At 59.6% G+C, this 12,363-nt stretch overlaps 1 protein-coding gene across 7 annotated transcripts; it reads left to right on the top strand.

Moving 5' to 3' along the window:
- Positions 1-10: 10 nt before the first annotated feature.
- On the top strand, positions 11-8,677 carry TMEM82 (transmembrane protein 82). 7 transcript variants are annotated; one of them, XM_084495365.1, is made up of 12 exons: positions 2,941-3,044; positions 3,128-3,163; positions 3,547-3,700; positions 4,452-4,496; positions 5,516-5,660; positions 6,365-6,567; positions 6,949-7,091; positions 7,183-7,294; positions 7,370-7,539; positions 7,626-7,804; positions 7,895-8,012; positions 8,205-8,677. In XM_084495365.1, exons 3-12 carry the CDS (start codon positions 3,550-3,552, stop codon positions 8,316-8,318), a joined length of 1,380 nt encoding a protein of 459 aa, XP_084351491.1. In that variant the 5' UTR covers positions 2,941-3,044; positions 3,128-3,163; positions 3,547-3,549; the 3' UTR covers positions 8,319-8,677. The 7 variants fall into 7 exon arrangements, 6 of the variants coding, with proteins under 6 accessions (XP_084351495.1, XP_084351491.1, XP_084351492.1 ...); XM_084495366.1 differs by having other exon boundaries at positions 3,027-3,163; XM_084495368.1 differs by lacking the exons at positions 2,941-3,044; positions 3,128-3,163; positions 3,547-3,700 and having other exon boundaries at positions 6,360-6,567.
- The last annotated feature ends 3,686 nt before the right edge of the window (positions 8,678-12,363 follow it).

The raw sequence follows: 12,363 nt of genomic DNA on the forward strand, positions 1-12,363 counted from the left end.
GAGCTTCAGGGTCTTTGGGGGGCTGGGGCTGGGGGCTGGGATCCTGTGCGAGGCCTTCTCAGCACATCGGGCTGCAGGATTAGGCTGAGGGTTTGGCCAAATGCACCGAGCGGGGCTGGGAAGGATAGCAGCAATGCTGGGGGGGCGAGGAAGGATGTGCGTGCTGCATTTCAAACCTTGCCGCTGCCCAAATTTCCCCTCCACGGGGGCTGGAGGTGCTGCCTGAGCCTGGCTGCGCCCAGCGTGGCGGCTCCGTCGGCAATGATTTACCAGCCCCGGGGAGCCTCCGCCCGCAGACCTTTGAGCCAGGGCCTGGCTGCGCCGCGGCTGCTCCGCACTGAGAAATGTTCTCCCTGGGGTCCTGGCTGCCGGCGTGGCCCGGGCTGGCGTGGGGCTGGGCTCTGCTGGATGCGCTGCTGCAAGGTGAGAGCCCGCGGGGCGGCACGGGGCCACGGGGATGGGGGGACACGGTGACCCCCTGCTGCTTGTCCCCACAGGGCTGGTTGGTGCCTGTGCTGTCTCGGTGCTCTGCAGCCTCCTGAAGGTTTATCTCTACATCCAGTGTCTGAAGTAAGCTCCCATCCCTCCCCCTGGGATTTGGTTTGGGGCTTCTCCTCTTGGGGCTTCTCCTCTTGGGGCTTCTCTTGGGGCACCTGCTTTTGGGATCCATTTTTAGGAGCTGCTTTAAGCACCCATGGGTGGTGAAAGGGGACCCAGGGATGCTGGGGGCTGCGCCTTCCTCTCCCTCTCCCTGCTGTGGGCAACCCCATCCTGGTGTCCCCCTGCTGTCACCAGTGACCCGGCAAGGCAGGAGCTGAAGGCAGCAATCGGGGCACAGCGGCGGGCGCTGGAGCTGCTGCAGGTGCTGGTGCTGACGGGTGTCTTGGCGCTGGTGGGCTCCCGTGTGGCCGCGCTGGTGGTGCTGGAGTTCTCCCTGCGTGCCGTGTCCGCCCTCCTCTCCCTCAGTAAGGTGAGTGGGGCCAGGGAAACTGAGGCACGGCAGGGTGGGAGCCGCACAGCCCCTCACTGCTCACAGTGCCCTGCAGCACTGAGGAAGCTGTGCAGCACCCTGATGCTTTGCAGCCTCCATGGGGAGGATGGGGTTGAATTTGGGAGGAAACCATGAGTCGCTTTGCAATGGTGCAGCCCCTTGCTGCTCTGCAACTCCCACGGGAGCTGCAGGGGCTGGGCATGGCCCCTCACTGCTTTGCAACACCCGTGGGGAGGGCAGGGGATGTGGCCTGGAGGAGAACACACGTGGCTTTGCAGTGGCAAACCCTCTTGCTGCTTTGCAACACCCATGGGGAGGATGAGGGCTGCTGCATGGGGAACGTGGGGGCTGCAGCACGGAGGAACCCACCCAGGGCTCCGCACCCGCGTCTTCTCTCGCGGCTTTGCAACCTCAGCAGCTCCTGATGGCGCCGTCCCGCTCTCGCAGGGCACCCACAGCAGCCAGCTCCTCCTGCTGTGCCAGTACTCGCTGGGCTGCGGCGTGTCCTGCGGCCTCAGCTTCCTGCTGGAAGGGGCTCCCCACGGGACGAGCAACCTGGCGCTGGCAGCAGGCTTGGCGGGGCTGCTGGCCGTGCACGCCCGGCGCTTGGCGCTCCACACCTGCAGCCTCTACGAGCTGCACAGCCGGCAGCGCTACTGCGGCGTCTGCATGCTGCTCCTCACCGCCGGCCACCGCATCCCCCGGCTGCTGCGCAAAGCCCTGGTCATCACCTTCACCGTGGCCGACCTGGCCGCCGTCTCCCTCATCAACCGCGATTTCCTCTCCACGGCGGAGGCCGTCCGCTTCTGGACGCCGCTCACCATCTGCTACACGCTGCTGGTCATCTACATGCAAGGTGAGGGGCGGGCGGCGTATCGTAGAGTCTTGGGGGAACCCAAATTTTGGGGACAACCCGGTGTTCAGGCCAGCCCCCATGGGGTTGCTTTGCAATACAGACCCCGAATTGTGGGGATCAACCAGCCAGGTTGTTCCCCCTTTGGGGTGGTTCTGCCACATAGAGCCCAAGTTTTGGGGACAACACAACCAGGAGATCATTTGGGTTCCCAACAGTTTGGGGATGACCCAGCCAAGGAGGACATTTCCCCGTGGGGTGGCTTTGCAGGAGGGACCCTAAGTTCTGGGGACAAGCCAACTGGGAGGTCATTTGGGTCCCCCAGGTGTTGGAGATGACCCAACTAGGAGGTCATTTGGGTCCCCCATTTTTTTGGGATGACCCAACTAGGAGGATGATTCCCCATGGAGTGGCTTTGCAATAGCAGCCCCAAGGAATCTGGGGACAATCCAACTGGGAGGTCATTTGGGTTCCCCAAATTTTGGGGATGACCCAACTGACACATCATTTTCCCATGGGGTGTCTTTGCAATATGGATCCCAAATTTTGTGGATGGTGCTACCTGGAGGTCATATGGTTCCCTCTAAGGTTTTGGGAACAGACCAACCAGAAGGTCATTTGAGTCTCCCCATATTTTGGGGACAACCCAATCAGGAAGTCATTTGTTCCCCCAAATTTTACAGATGACTCAACCAGGAGGACATTTCCCCATGGGGTGGTTTTGCAATAGGAACCCCAAAGGACAACCCAATTGGAATGTCATGTGGGTCCCTCAAATTTTGGAGATGACCCAACCAGGAGGTCACTTGGGTCCCCCCCAAATTTTGGAAACAAGCCAACTGGGAGGTCTTTTCCACATGGGATGCCTTTGCAATAAGGACCCCGTATTTGGGGGGTGACTCAACCAGGAGGTCACTTGAGTCCTCCAAGTTTTGGGGACAACCCAAAGTTGGATGAACTTCCTGCTGTGCCTGGTTGTGGACGAGGCCACCCTGACTCCGTGTCCCCGCAGAGGAGCAGCGGCCGAGCGCAGGCGGGCAGGCGGTCTACCAGACGGTGCTGGTGCGCATGGGCGGCCTCTTCATCCTCCTCCTCACCGTGGGCCGCTGGACAGACATCCTGCACGTCCTCCTCTCGCTGCTGGGCGAGCTCTGGTGCCTGCTCCGTGCCGGCGTCCTGCTGGAGGCGTGCCGGCGGCAGGTGAGTGCCCCCGACGCAGCCCCGAGGCCACGGTGAGGGGCTGGCGCCCGCCTTTCCACTTCTCTCCCCTTCGTCTCCCGTAGGATTGCACCCAGCAGGGATCGTCCTGAGAAGAAGGCGTAAGTGGGGATGAGAAATGTGGGGTGGCTTCACCCAGCTCCCCAAATTCTCCCCGCTGCGCTGGAGAGCCCCTGGTGGGGACCAAGGGAAGAGGGCTCCTGGAAGGCGCTCGACCCCATCCCGTTGGACACGTGGGGCTGGGGGGACGCTCACACGGCCCCTGTTTTTGGGGGTGACCCCACAAGGCTGTGATGGTGCTGGGGGTTGGCTCCCTCCTCCTGCTCAGAACATGGGATTCTGATAGATATCCCTATCCTCAGGGGGTGCATGGCCACGCCACCATGGTGTGGGAACCTCCAGGGCTTTATAAAGCACGGAAAATAAAGTGTGTTTTTTTTTTTTCTTTCTTTTTTTTTTTCTTTCTTTTTTTTTTTTTTTCCAGCAAATGCCTGGGCAGAGCAAGCTGGGGGCCCATCATGCTGGGAACAGGCTTGGGGACAGCCCCAGTGGAGGGAAACTGAGGCACAGAGGGGGTGTCCCCACCTCCCTGAGCCACCTGAGCCATGCCAGGGAGCACCTGGCCCTACAAAGATGGGGTGCGGGGTTTGGGGTGGGAAGCCCCTGCCCCGGGAGCTGGCACTGGGGGCACAGCAGCAGAGAGGCTGGGGCTGCACGGGGCTGTATGGGGCATGTGGGAGGTGCATTGGGGGTGCATGGGGCATTCTGGGGGGGTGTATGGGGGCATCCTGGGGTACTTGGGGTGGAATGGGACGTCCCGGGGGCTCTGTGGGGGCACAGGAGGCATTCTGGAGCTGTGCAGGGGCACACGGAGCAACCTGGGGGTGCATGGGGCTGTATGGGGACAACCTGGAGATGTGTGGGGGCATGCGAGGCATCCGAGGGTTGGGGTTGGGGGGCGACGTGGGGGCCTTGTGGGGCACACGAAGCACCCTGGGGCTGTATGGGGGGTGCATGGAGTGTCCCGGAGCTCCGTGGGGTGCTGTGGGGCGTCCCGGGGCTCTATGGGGGCACCCTGGGGGCGCATGGGACAATCGGGGAGGGGGGCAATGCATGGGGTAACCTGGGGGTGGGGGTCATCCCCCAGCACCCAGGGGCCCACCTGGAGACCTGAGGGGCCCCCTTGGGGTCAGGAAGCTCCCTGGGGTCTCACGGAGGGGGGCACACCCTATGGGGCCACCCCAGGGCGTAGGGGGCCTCCTGCCGGGGAGGGGGGGGGGCGGGCCGTGGGGCAGGGAGGGAGAGGGAGGAGGAGGAGGAGGAGGAGGAGGGAGGAAGGGGCGGCGATGCCGGGCGGCTCAGCCTCCCCTCTGCCCCCCCGCCGGGCAGGGCGCGCCCGCGGAGCGCACGGAGGGACCCGCACCGGCTGCACAGGTAGGGGACGGGGACGGGGACGGGGACAGCGGCCACCCCCGGGGGCGCACGGGGCTGCGGGGAAGCCCCCGGGCAAACGACGCCCCAAACTAATAGGGGAACCCCCCCCCGACACCTTTTCCCCAGGCAGGGAACACCCCCGGGTATATGGGGCTGGGGGCACCCCGGGGTGGGATGTGGGACCCCCACCCCACAAGGGAGGGGATGGGGACCGCAGGGCTGCCCTGGGATGGGACGGGGGCAAGAGACACCCCCAGGAGGGGAGGGGATGGGGGGAGTACACATAGGGGGTCGGCACCCCCCGGGAGGGGACAGGGGATTGCAGGGCCACCCCCTGGGTCAGTGGTGAGGGGACAGCGGGGCCGTGGGGGGACAGTGAGGTCGCCCCCCACCCTGTCCTGTCTCCCTCGGGTGTCCTCACAGGGCCTGGGGGGGTCCCTGGGGCTGGGGGGCAGCTGGGGGGCCGCATCCTGCCCCAGTTTGGGAGGGGATGCCCCATAAGCAGCCCCAGCCCCATCGATCCCACCCGGGCTCTGGCACCCCAGCTTTTGGGGCAGCTGTTGCAGGGCCCCTTCCCCATGCAGCCACCCCAAAACAGCTCGGCAGAGGGAAAGCGCGACCTGGGGGGGAGGAGGGACCCCAAAAAAAGCGGGGTGCAAGCCCCACTAATGCTGCCCCCCCCCCTCCAGCTTCAGCCACCCTGGCCGGTGGGGCGGCAGTGGGGCTGCCGGGAGCTCGGCCGCCCCAGCACAAAGAGGAATGCACCGAGCACATGGTTCACATTAGCCCTGGAGATTTTTTTTTTTTTTTTTTTTTTTATGATCATTACTTTTTTTTTTCCCCCCTTATTTTCTGCCGCCCGGCCAGGCAGCACGGAAGCGGCGGCTGCCCGGGGCGAGGATTTGAGCGCCGGGCGAGGGCTGGCAGCGCCGGGGCCCGTTTGGGTTTCGCCGGCGGGGAGGGAGGGAGCACGCGAAGCCACTCTGGGTTTTCCTTTTCCTCCCTTTCATTTGAGTCAGAGGCTGAAGTCACCGGCGTGCTTGTCCCCGAGCTTTTTCCCCGCCGCAGAGGATGCGGGGATGCCCGTGAAGGGGATCTGGGGGAGCGGAGCCACCCCGTGCCACTGCCAAGGCGCCGCATGAGACCGGGCAACTCATTGCACGGGTAGGTGCGGGAAGGAAGCGCATTTCCCCCCCTCCCTGTGCAGCTGGGCTGCTTTTCCCTCGTGGAGCTGAGCCAGCAGCCCTTTTCCTTCCCCGCCGGGGTCGCTCGGGGTCGGGCGCATCCTGCCTGCGCGGCGGGCGCTGCGCGGGGGCCGCCTCGGCACCTTCGTGCCTCAGTTTCCCCAAGCTGCAGAAAGAAAATGGGGGGTGCCTCGTGCTGGGGGTGGTAAGGGGGAGATAGGGGTGCTCGGGGAGCTGGAAAACGCGCCAAAAAGGGTGTGCAAGAGCAGCTGCTCTCACAACCCTGTTTCCAATAGGCAAGATGGGTTTCTCCAGCTGTTTCATTCCCGTTTGGGCAATAAGAGGGAAAAACAAGCTGACAAAGCTTGCAGAAGGCTGGGGTTGGCCAAGGAAGCTTGGAAAGGGGAGACCTCGGGGGCTTCACCTGCTGGGCGCTTTGCCGGGTCCCTTTACACCACATCCCGGCGGGCACGAGGCCGTTTATGGCCGTGACGTGGGACGGGTGCGGGGCCGCTCGTTCCTTCTCCCTTTCCGGGAAGGTGAGGAGGAGGCGGGCTGAGGCCGAAGGGCAGCACGGCTGCAGGCACACCAGGCTGCCAGCACACCGGCAGATTTCGCTCTGGTGTTTATATTATTTCCTTTGTCTTATTTTTGAAAAAAAAAAATAATAATAATCCAGCGCAGCTCCGGCCCACCTGCCGTTTCCACGATGCTCCCCAGGAAAGCGGAGAAGAGGATGGCTTCGTCCGTGTTCATCACCCTGGTGCCCCCGCGGAGGGAGGCGGCCACCAAGGACCGGCCCCAAACGGGGCTGTCACCCCCCGTCCCCGAGGGCACCCATCGTCCCCGGGCATCCCCGCTGCAGCCCCCGGCTTTGCCCAACGGAGGTGAGGGGCGTCCGTGGGGTCCCGCGCGCGAGGACGATGCCGGTGCCGAGGATCCTGCGGCGACGCTTTGCAAAAGGATGCGGGTGCAGGCGGAGGGGGAGGATGGGACGTGCTTTTGGGGAGGGGTGTTTCTGGGGGGTCGTTCCCCAAACCCCCAAACCAGCCCTGGATTGGATCCGGCTGCTGGGGACGGGCTGTGTTTGCTCTCCATCGCCGGGCCCTTATCAGCTCTGTTTGTCTCCTCCTGCCCGGCTGGCGTTTGCTTTTGGGGCTGGTCGGGGAGCGCTGTGGCAGAGCGTCGGGGAGTTATTGCAGGGGGAGAAGGGTGGGATGGGAGCTGGCATCGCCCTCCCAACGCGCTGTGCCTGGCTTTTCCTGCAGAAAGCTGCCCTCAGTCCCCGCCAGCGCCCGTGCCTTCGTCCTCACCGGTCCTCATCCTCTCCGAAGTGCCCCAGCCCTTGTCCGCGGAGGCGCTGGCTCCGGCGCTGCAGCAGCTGGACCTCGCAGCGCCTGCCACCCTGCAGGTCAGCCCCACGGGGTGCCGTCCCCCCCCCGCCTCAGTTTCCCTACCCTTGAGGGCTTCCACGTAACGCACGTTTGCCTCCTGCTCACCAGGCTCCTTCCGCCTTCCCTGCTGAGCTGAGGCCGCCCAAATTTCGCCAGGAGCAAGCAGACAAACCGCCGTGGCAGGATGCCAACGGGCACCTGGAGAGGGACGGCTCCAGAGGTGAGCAGGGGGATGGTGCAGGCTCGTCCCCAGCTGGGGACGCCGAGGCCAACCCCTCCTCGTCCCCTCCCGCAGACATCTGCGCCTTCTGCCACAAAGCCGTGGGCCCGCGGGAGCCGACGGTGGAGGCGATGGGCAAGCAGTACCACGCCGACTGCTTCACCTGCCGGACCTGCCAGCAGCGCCTGGCCGGGCAGCGCTACTACCAAAGGGACGGGCGCCCCACGTGCGACGCCTGCTACCAGGTACCCGGCCCCACGGGACGCTCGGTGCCCCCAGGGATGTCGGGGGGGCGCCGGCACCTCCAGCATCTTCCCCCCATCGCCTCCAGGCCACGCTGGAGAAATGCGCCAAGTGCCAGGGGCTGATCGCGGAGCGCATCGTGCGGGCCATGGGCAAGGGCTTCCACCCCAGCTGCTTCGCCTGCACCGCCTGCGGCCGGGCCATCGGCGCCGAGAGCTTTGCGGTGGATGAGCGGGACGAGGTGTACTGCGTGGCTGACTTCTACAGGTAGGAGAGCAGCCCTGGTGGGGGTGGGGGCTTTCGGCTGGTCCCTGCTGCCCCCCGAGGCTCATCTCACCCCTCCTTTGTCCCACCAAGGAAATACGCCCCGGTGTGCGGTGCCTGCCAGCTCCCCATCATCCCCAGTGAGGACCAGGACACCTACAAGATCGAGTGCCTGGGACGCAGCTTCCATGAGAGCTGCTACCGCTGCGAGGTACGGCCCCGGGGGACGGAGGGGGGGCAAAACACAAGTGGGGCTGTCCTGGTGCCTCCGCAAAGCACCCGCAGTTGGTGTTGGACACGAGGTGGGTTTGGGGAGAAAGCAGGGTGCGATGGCGCGGCGTCCTGCATGCGATGCAGCGCGGGGCTCAGCTGTGGCCTCTGCGCCCCCCCTGCTCCTCCGCAGAGCTGTGGGACGCCCCTGTCGCCGGAGCCGACGGAGGGTGGGTGCTACCCCCTGGGCCAGCACCTCCTCTGCAAGTCCTGCCACGTCCGCCGGCGGAACGAGTCGTCCTGCTGAAAAAACCCCGCTTGTCCCACGGTGGACGCGCAGGGAGCGGCAGGACCAGCGTTTCATCACCACAACGTGCCGGGACCCTGTCCCTCAGCCCTCTTCCCAACCGCTCGTTGCGAACAGAAAAAGCCCTGGAAGAGCAGCAGTGGTGGGCGAGCTGAGGTTTCCTTTGCTTTTTTTTTAAAAAAAAAACAAAAAAACAAAAAACAAAACTTCTGAGGTCGGTTTGGTTTCCTTGGTGTTTTTCTTTCTTCTTGAGCTTCCTTGGGGTTTCATTTAAACGTTTCTCTCTGGGGTGATGCAGAGAGCAGCACTGATTTAGCTCCTTGTAGTTAAATAAAACCCCAACCTAAAAATGCACTTTCTTTCATCCACCCGTTTCCTGTGTCCCAGACCTTACAAAACACAAGTTTGCAAATAGGGAAAAAGCCACTTCTTGACTTATGGGCTGCTGTGGGTGGCAGGAGGCTGGACGTGAGCTTGCTTGGGTTGCTCGCTGGTAACGCAGCTGATTTTGGCGTGGGACGCGGTGATTCAGCAGGCTGGGGGAAAACAGAGGGTTATTTGGGGGGCTGGACTTGGGATTTTGCAATGCAGCGCTGATAAAAGGATGTTAGGAGGTTTGTTCTTGCTGATTGTCCGTGCGCCGTCTCAAACAAGTCTCAGAGCCAGCAGAGGGCAGCCGGAGCACAAATTCCCCCATCAGGCAGAAAAAAGCTGTCTGAAGTCTGTCTTCTGGATAGGACAGCACTGGTACCAATGCCTCGTGTTTGCATCTTATCCGAGATAATACTGCGCCGCTGGCAGGAGCTTTTTGACTTTCCTTTGGTCCAATGTGGAAAAAAAAGGCTGAAATTAACCCTTTTCCCTGTGCTTCTGATATCTGTGCAAGCAGTGCCACCAGCACTCATCATGTTTGGGAGTGTTTTACAAACCAGCCGGACAAAGAAAAAAAAACCAGGCCAAACAAACAGAAAAACAGCAGATAAATGCTTCTAGGTGATGTTGAATAACAGCACGTGCTGTATTTCTGAACAAAAGGGTTAACGTATGGGTAATGTATGCACTGGAGCCCTGGCTGGCTGATTAATCACAGCAACCCCGCAAATGTTTCCTGCCGTCTCTCCCCATCTACAAAGCCTCTTACTCATGTTGGTAATGTGCGTCTATGGCCATCAATCAGGTCACAACTTGCTGTAAACTATTTATAAATAGGATGCTCATGTGAAGTTGTCATTCCCAGAGCCAGGACGGTCACGTATGGAGGTGGCTTTGGGTCTGGCTGGCCAGGGACGTCTCCCACGCCAGGGAAATCCAGTGCTCAGAATCAGCTCGTTTCCAAAGCCTCTGCTCTGTGGGGAAAGCCAGGCACCGAAAGGATGCCAGAAAAGTAAAAGGACATGGGCAGGACTGTGGGAGTGGGGAAGGGAAGTGCCAGAGAGCAAAGGGCTTCCCACTTTTTGCAGTATAGGTGTTTCCCAGACCAGGTTTTCAGGGAGGATGGAAGCACTGATGCTGAGCAGTGTTCTGGATGTGTTATTGCACCGCACACTTGTTAATCCCTCCGTGCAGCACCTTTGGGTGCTTCACAGCCAGGCTACTCCTCCGCAGAGCTAAAGCAAGGAGTCCAGTACTTCCCCACAGAGCGAGCCAGAACAGTGTATTAGCACCGGGCCTGGGGCGATTTTTAGCCAGAGGCAGGAAGGGAAAGGCTTTTATCAATACAAAGTGTTGGAGTGGAGAGGAGGAGGGCAAGGTGTAGCTGGAGAGTTCAGTGGCGTGGCAAAGAGATGCAGAAATGGTCAGATTTGGTACTTCTTTTTCCAGGAGCAGAGGATGACAGGAGTAGGCAGATAGGGAGGTAAGCCGATAAAGGCTGATTTAAGCTGCTTTCTTGGTGGATAAGGGGAGAAGCATTATGAGCTGGGGCCTGGAGAGTGTTGTTAAGCCTGAAAAGCACAGCCCTGGGTTTTCCCCTGGGAGGATCTCAAGGAATTGTGCTGTATTTCTAGCCCTGGCTGAGCCGTGCAGAGGAGACGTTCTGGGGGTTCCATCCAGCCGATGAGCAGGCAAATGCAGTCTGCAACAGCTCAGCCTGTCCTTCGGCTCCTCACCCCCTTACAAGTGATTTTGCAAGGGGAAAAGTTTAAAGTCTGCCTCCTTACTCAGCACCAATGCACCTGGATTTGCCAACAAAAATACAAAGCACGCCTGGAGCAACGCAAAGCTCCCGTTCTGCCCAGGGAGCCCCCCAAAGCCCTGCAGAGCCCCACCGAGACCACCCAGAGGTGTAAAATCCGCTTAAGGTCTCACTTGTTGCCTTCCAGCAGAGGTGCAAAAGGGCACGGAGGAGAGCCTGCGAAATGCGCCGGCCGGGCCCTGCCCGCCCCTTGGCTGCTGCAATCAGCCCGTCTTTTCTTGCAATCCCTCTTGGCAGGCCAAGACGAGCAGGGAGGGACCTGCGAGGCAGGCTGGCTGCCCTCCAAGGAGAAGCAAATGCAAATATTTCTTCACTTCAGCCTGGGTGCGGCCCGGGGATAAAATTTCTCTGGTCTTTCCCAGAGAAGGCATCCGATACCATACCCTGGTGCGGGCCCAATTTGCTCCCAGGAATATGAGAGTGTATGACAAAACCTGCAAAGGTTTTTTTTCTTGCAACTCAAGGGACAGCCATGTTTGTTAAAATGAGCTTTTAAATTGAAGGATGAGCTGACAGGCATGGCCATACTGTTTTTAAATCGATGATCAAGGTTTCGGTTTGTAACAAACTGTGCCTCTTACAGGTTTTGTTTGTAAACTGAAGATTTTGGTGCAGCATAAGCAAGCCTGTAAAGGGAAACGGGTTGGAAACTGCCCCATCAGCCGTGAGAAATGCAAAAAGCAGGCAGAGAACAGAGGGGGAGAGACGAGCCGGATTCCTCACATGCTTTCGCTCTGCCATCACCGCCTCCAAGGTGCTGTTGGCCGTGGAAAGCCGCCGGGGAGCAGCGAACGAGAGCCAGCCACCAGCAAACGCTGTAGCAAAATGGGTCAGTTCTCAGGAGGGAAAACTGAGGCTAGAGCAGTTGAGGGGGCATTGCTGGCTGGAAAGCTGTTCATAGTGATGCTTTGTTTTCCTTTTAAACAGGACAGAGAGCCGAAGAACTGGGTTTTTCCTTTGGTTGACCTGAGTTAATTACAACCATATCCCAGCCAGATTGCTGCAGCGTTGTCCTTTCCAGCAGACCATTCGGACGCATTTCCTTCATCTTCCTGTATGCAAATTCCTTCATCTTCCTGTATTCAGTGCAACCTAAAAAGCTAACAGCTCTTTCATGAAATGTGGTCTGGTTGAGGTAGAAGGATGAAAAGCAGACGGAATCATTCTGGGTTAAAAATAAGCGGAGCAGTGCAAGCCCTGAATGTCTCCAGCTTCATAATTTGGAGCATGGCCAGGATGTAAAAAAAAAAAAAAAAAAGAAAAGAAACACCAAACCACTGTGCACTATTCTCCTTTTTTTCCAGTCTCCCTGCAAAAGCAAGCTATCCGGGCTGCGATATGTTTATGGGAGGATCCCAAAGCAGGATCAGGCTAGGATTGTCACCTAAATACCCAGTGCTGGGATTTATTTTTAACACGTACTGTGTTTTTGATACGCGAGGCGAAATCGATGCAGCCTGTTATGCAAGCGTTACCAGCCTGCAAATTATACGCTGTGTTAAAAAAAAAAAAAATCAAGGGAAAAAAAAAAAAAAAAAGAGGAAAAAAGAAAACACAACCCACCCTATTTCTGAAAATAGATGCATGGCACATGTCTGCAAGCAGGGCTTTGACATTTTATATCCCAGCTTTATTTCATCGCGTCAGTGGCGATTACAGCATCCTGCAGCCCCATTTCCTGGCTGTGAATTAATGATTTTCACTTGGACCTGACTTCAAGCAGCTTATGTTTCTTCTTTATTTTGCGGGGGTGTTGATTAGAGTCCATAGGTGTGGGGTTTTGTTGAAAAAAAAATATATATGTAAAGGCTGGGATAGATTTCTCTCGGGGGTAATGCTGCATTTTGCAGC

This window comes from Aythya ferina (genome assembly GCF_964211825.1).
Source record: "Aythya ferina genome assembly, chromosome: 21".
NCBI lineage: Eukaryota > Metazoa > Chordata > Aves > Anseriformes > Anatidae > Aythya > Aythya ferina.

What these genes read in the sequence shown, in the direction of transcription:
- TMEM82 (XM_084495364.1), top strand. Translation starts at nt 4,987, where the DNA reads ATGCCCCATAAGCAGCCCCAGCCCCATCGATCCCACCCGGGCTCTGGC. An exon ending in CAGCGCCTGCCACCCTGCAG is followed by an intron (nt 7,092 to 7,182) that starts GTCAGCCCCACG and finishes CCTGCTCACCAG; the next exon opens with GCTCCTTCCGCCTTCCCTGC. An exon ending in GGAGAGGGACGGCTCCAGAG is followed by an intron (nt 7,295 to 7,369) that starts GTGAGCAGGGGG and finishes CCCCTCCCGCAG; the next exon opens with ACATCTGCGCCTTCTGCCAC.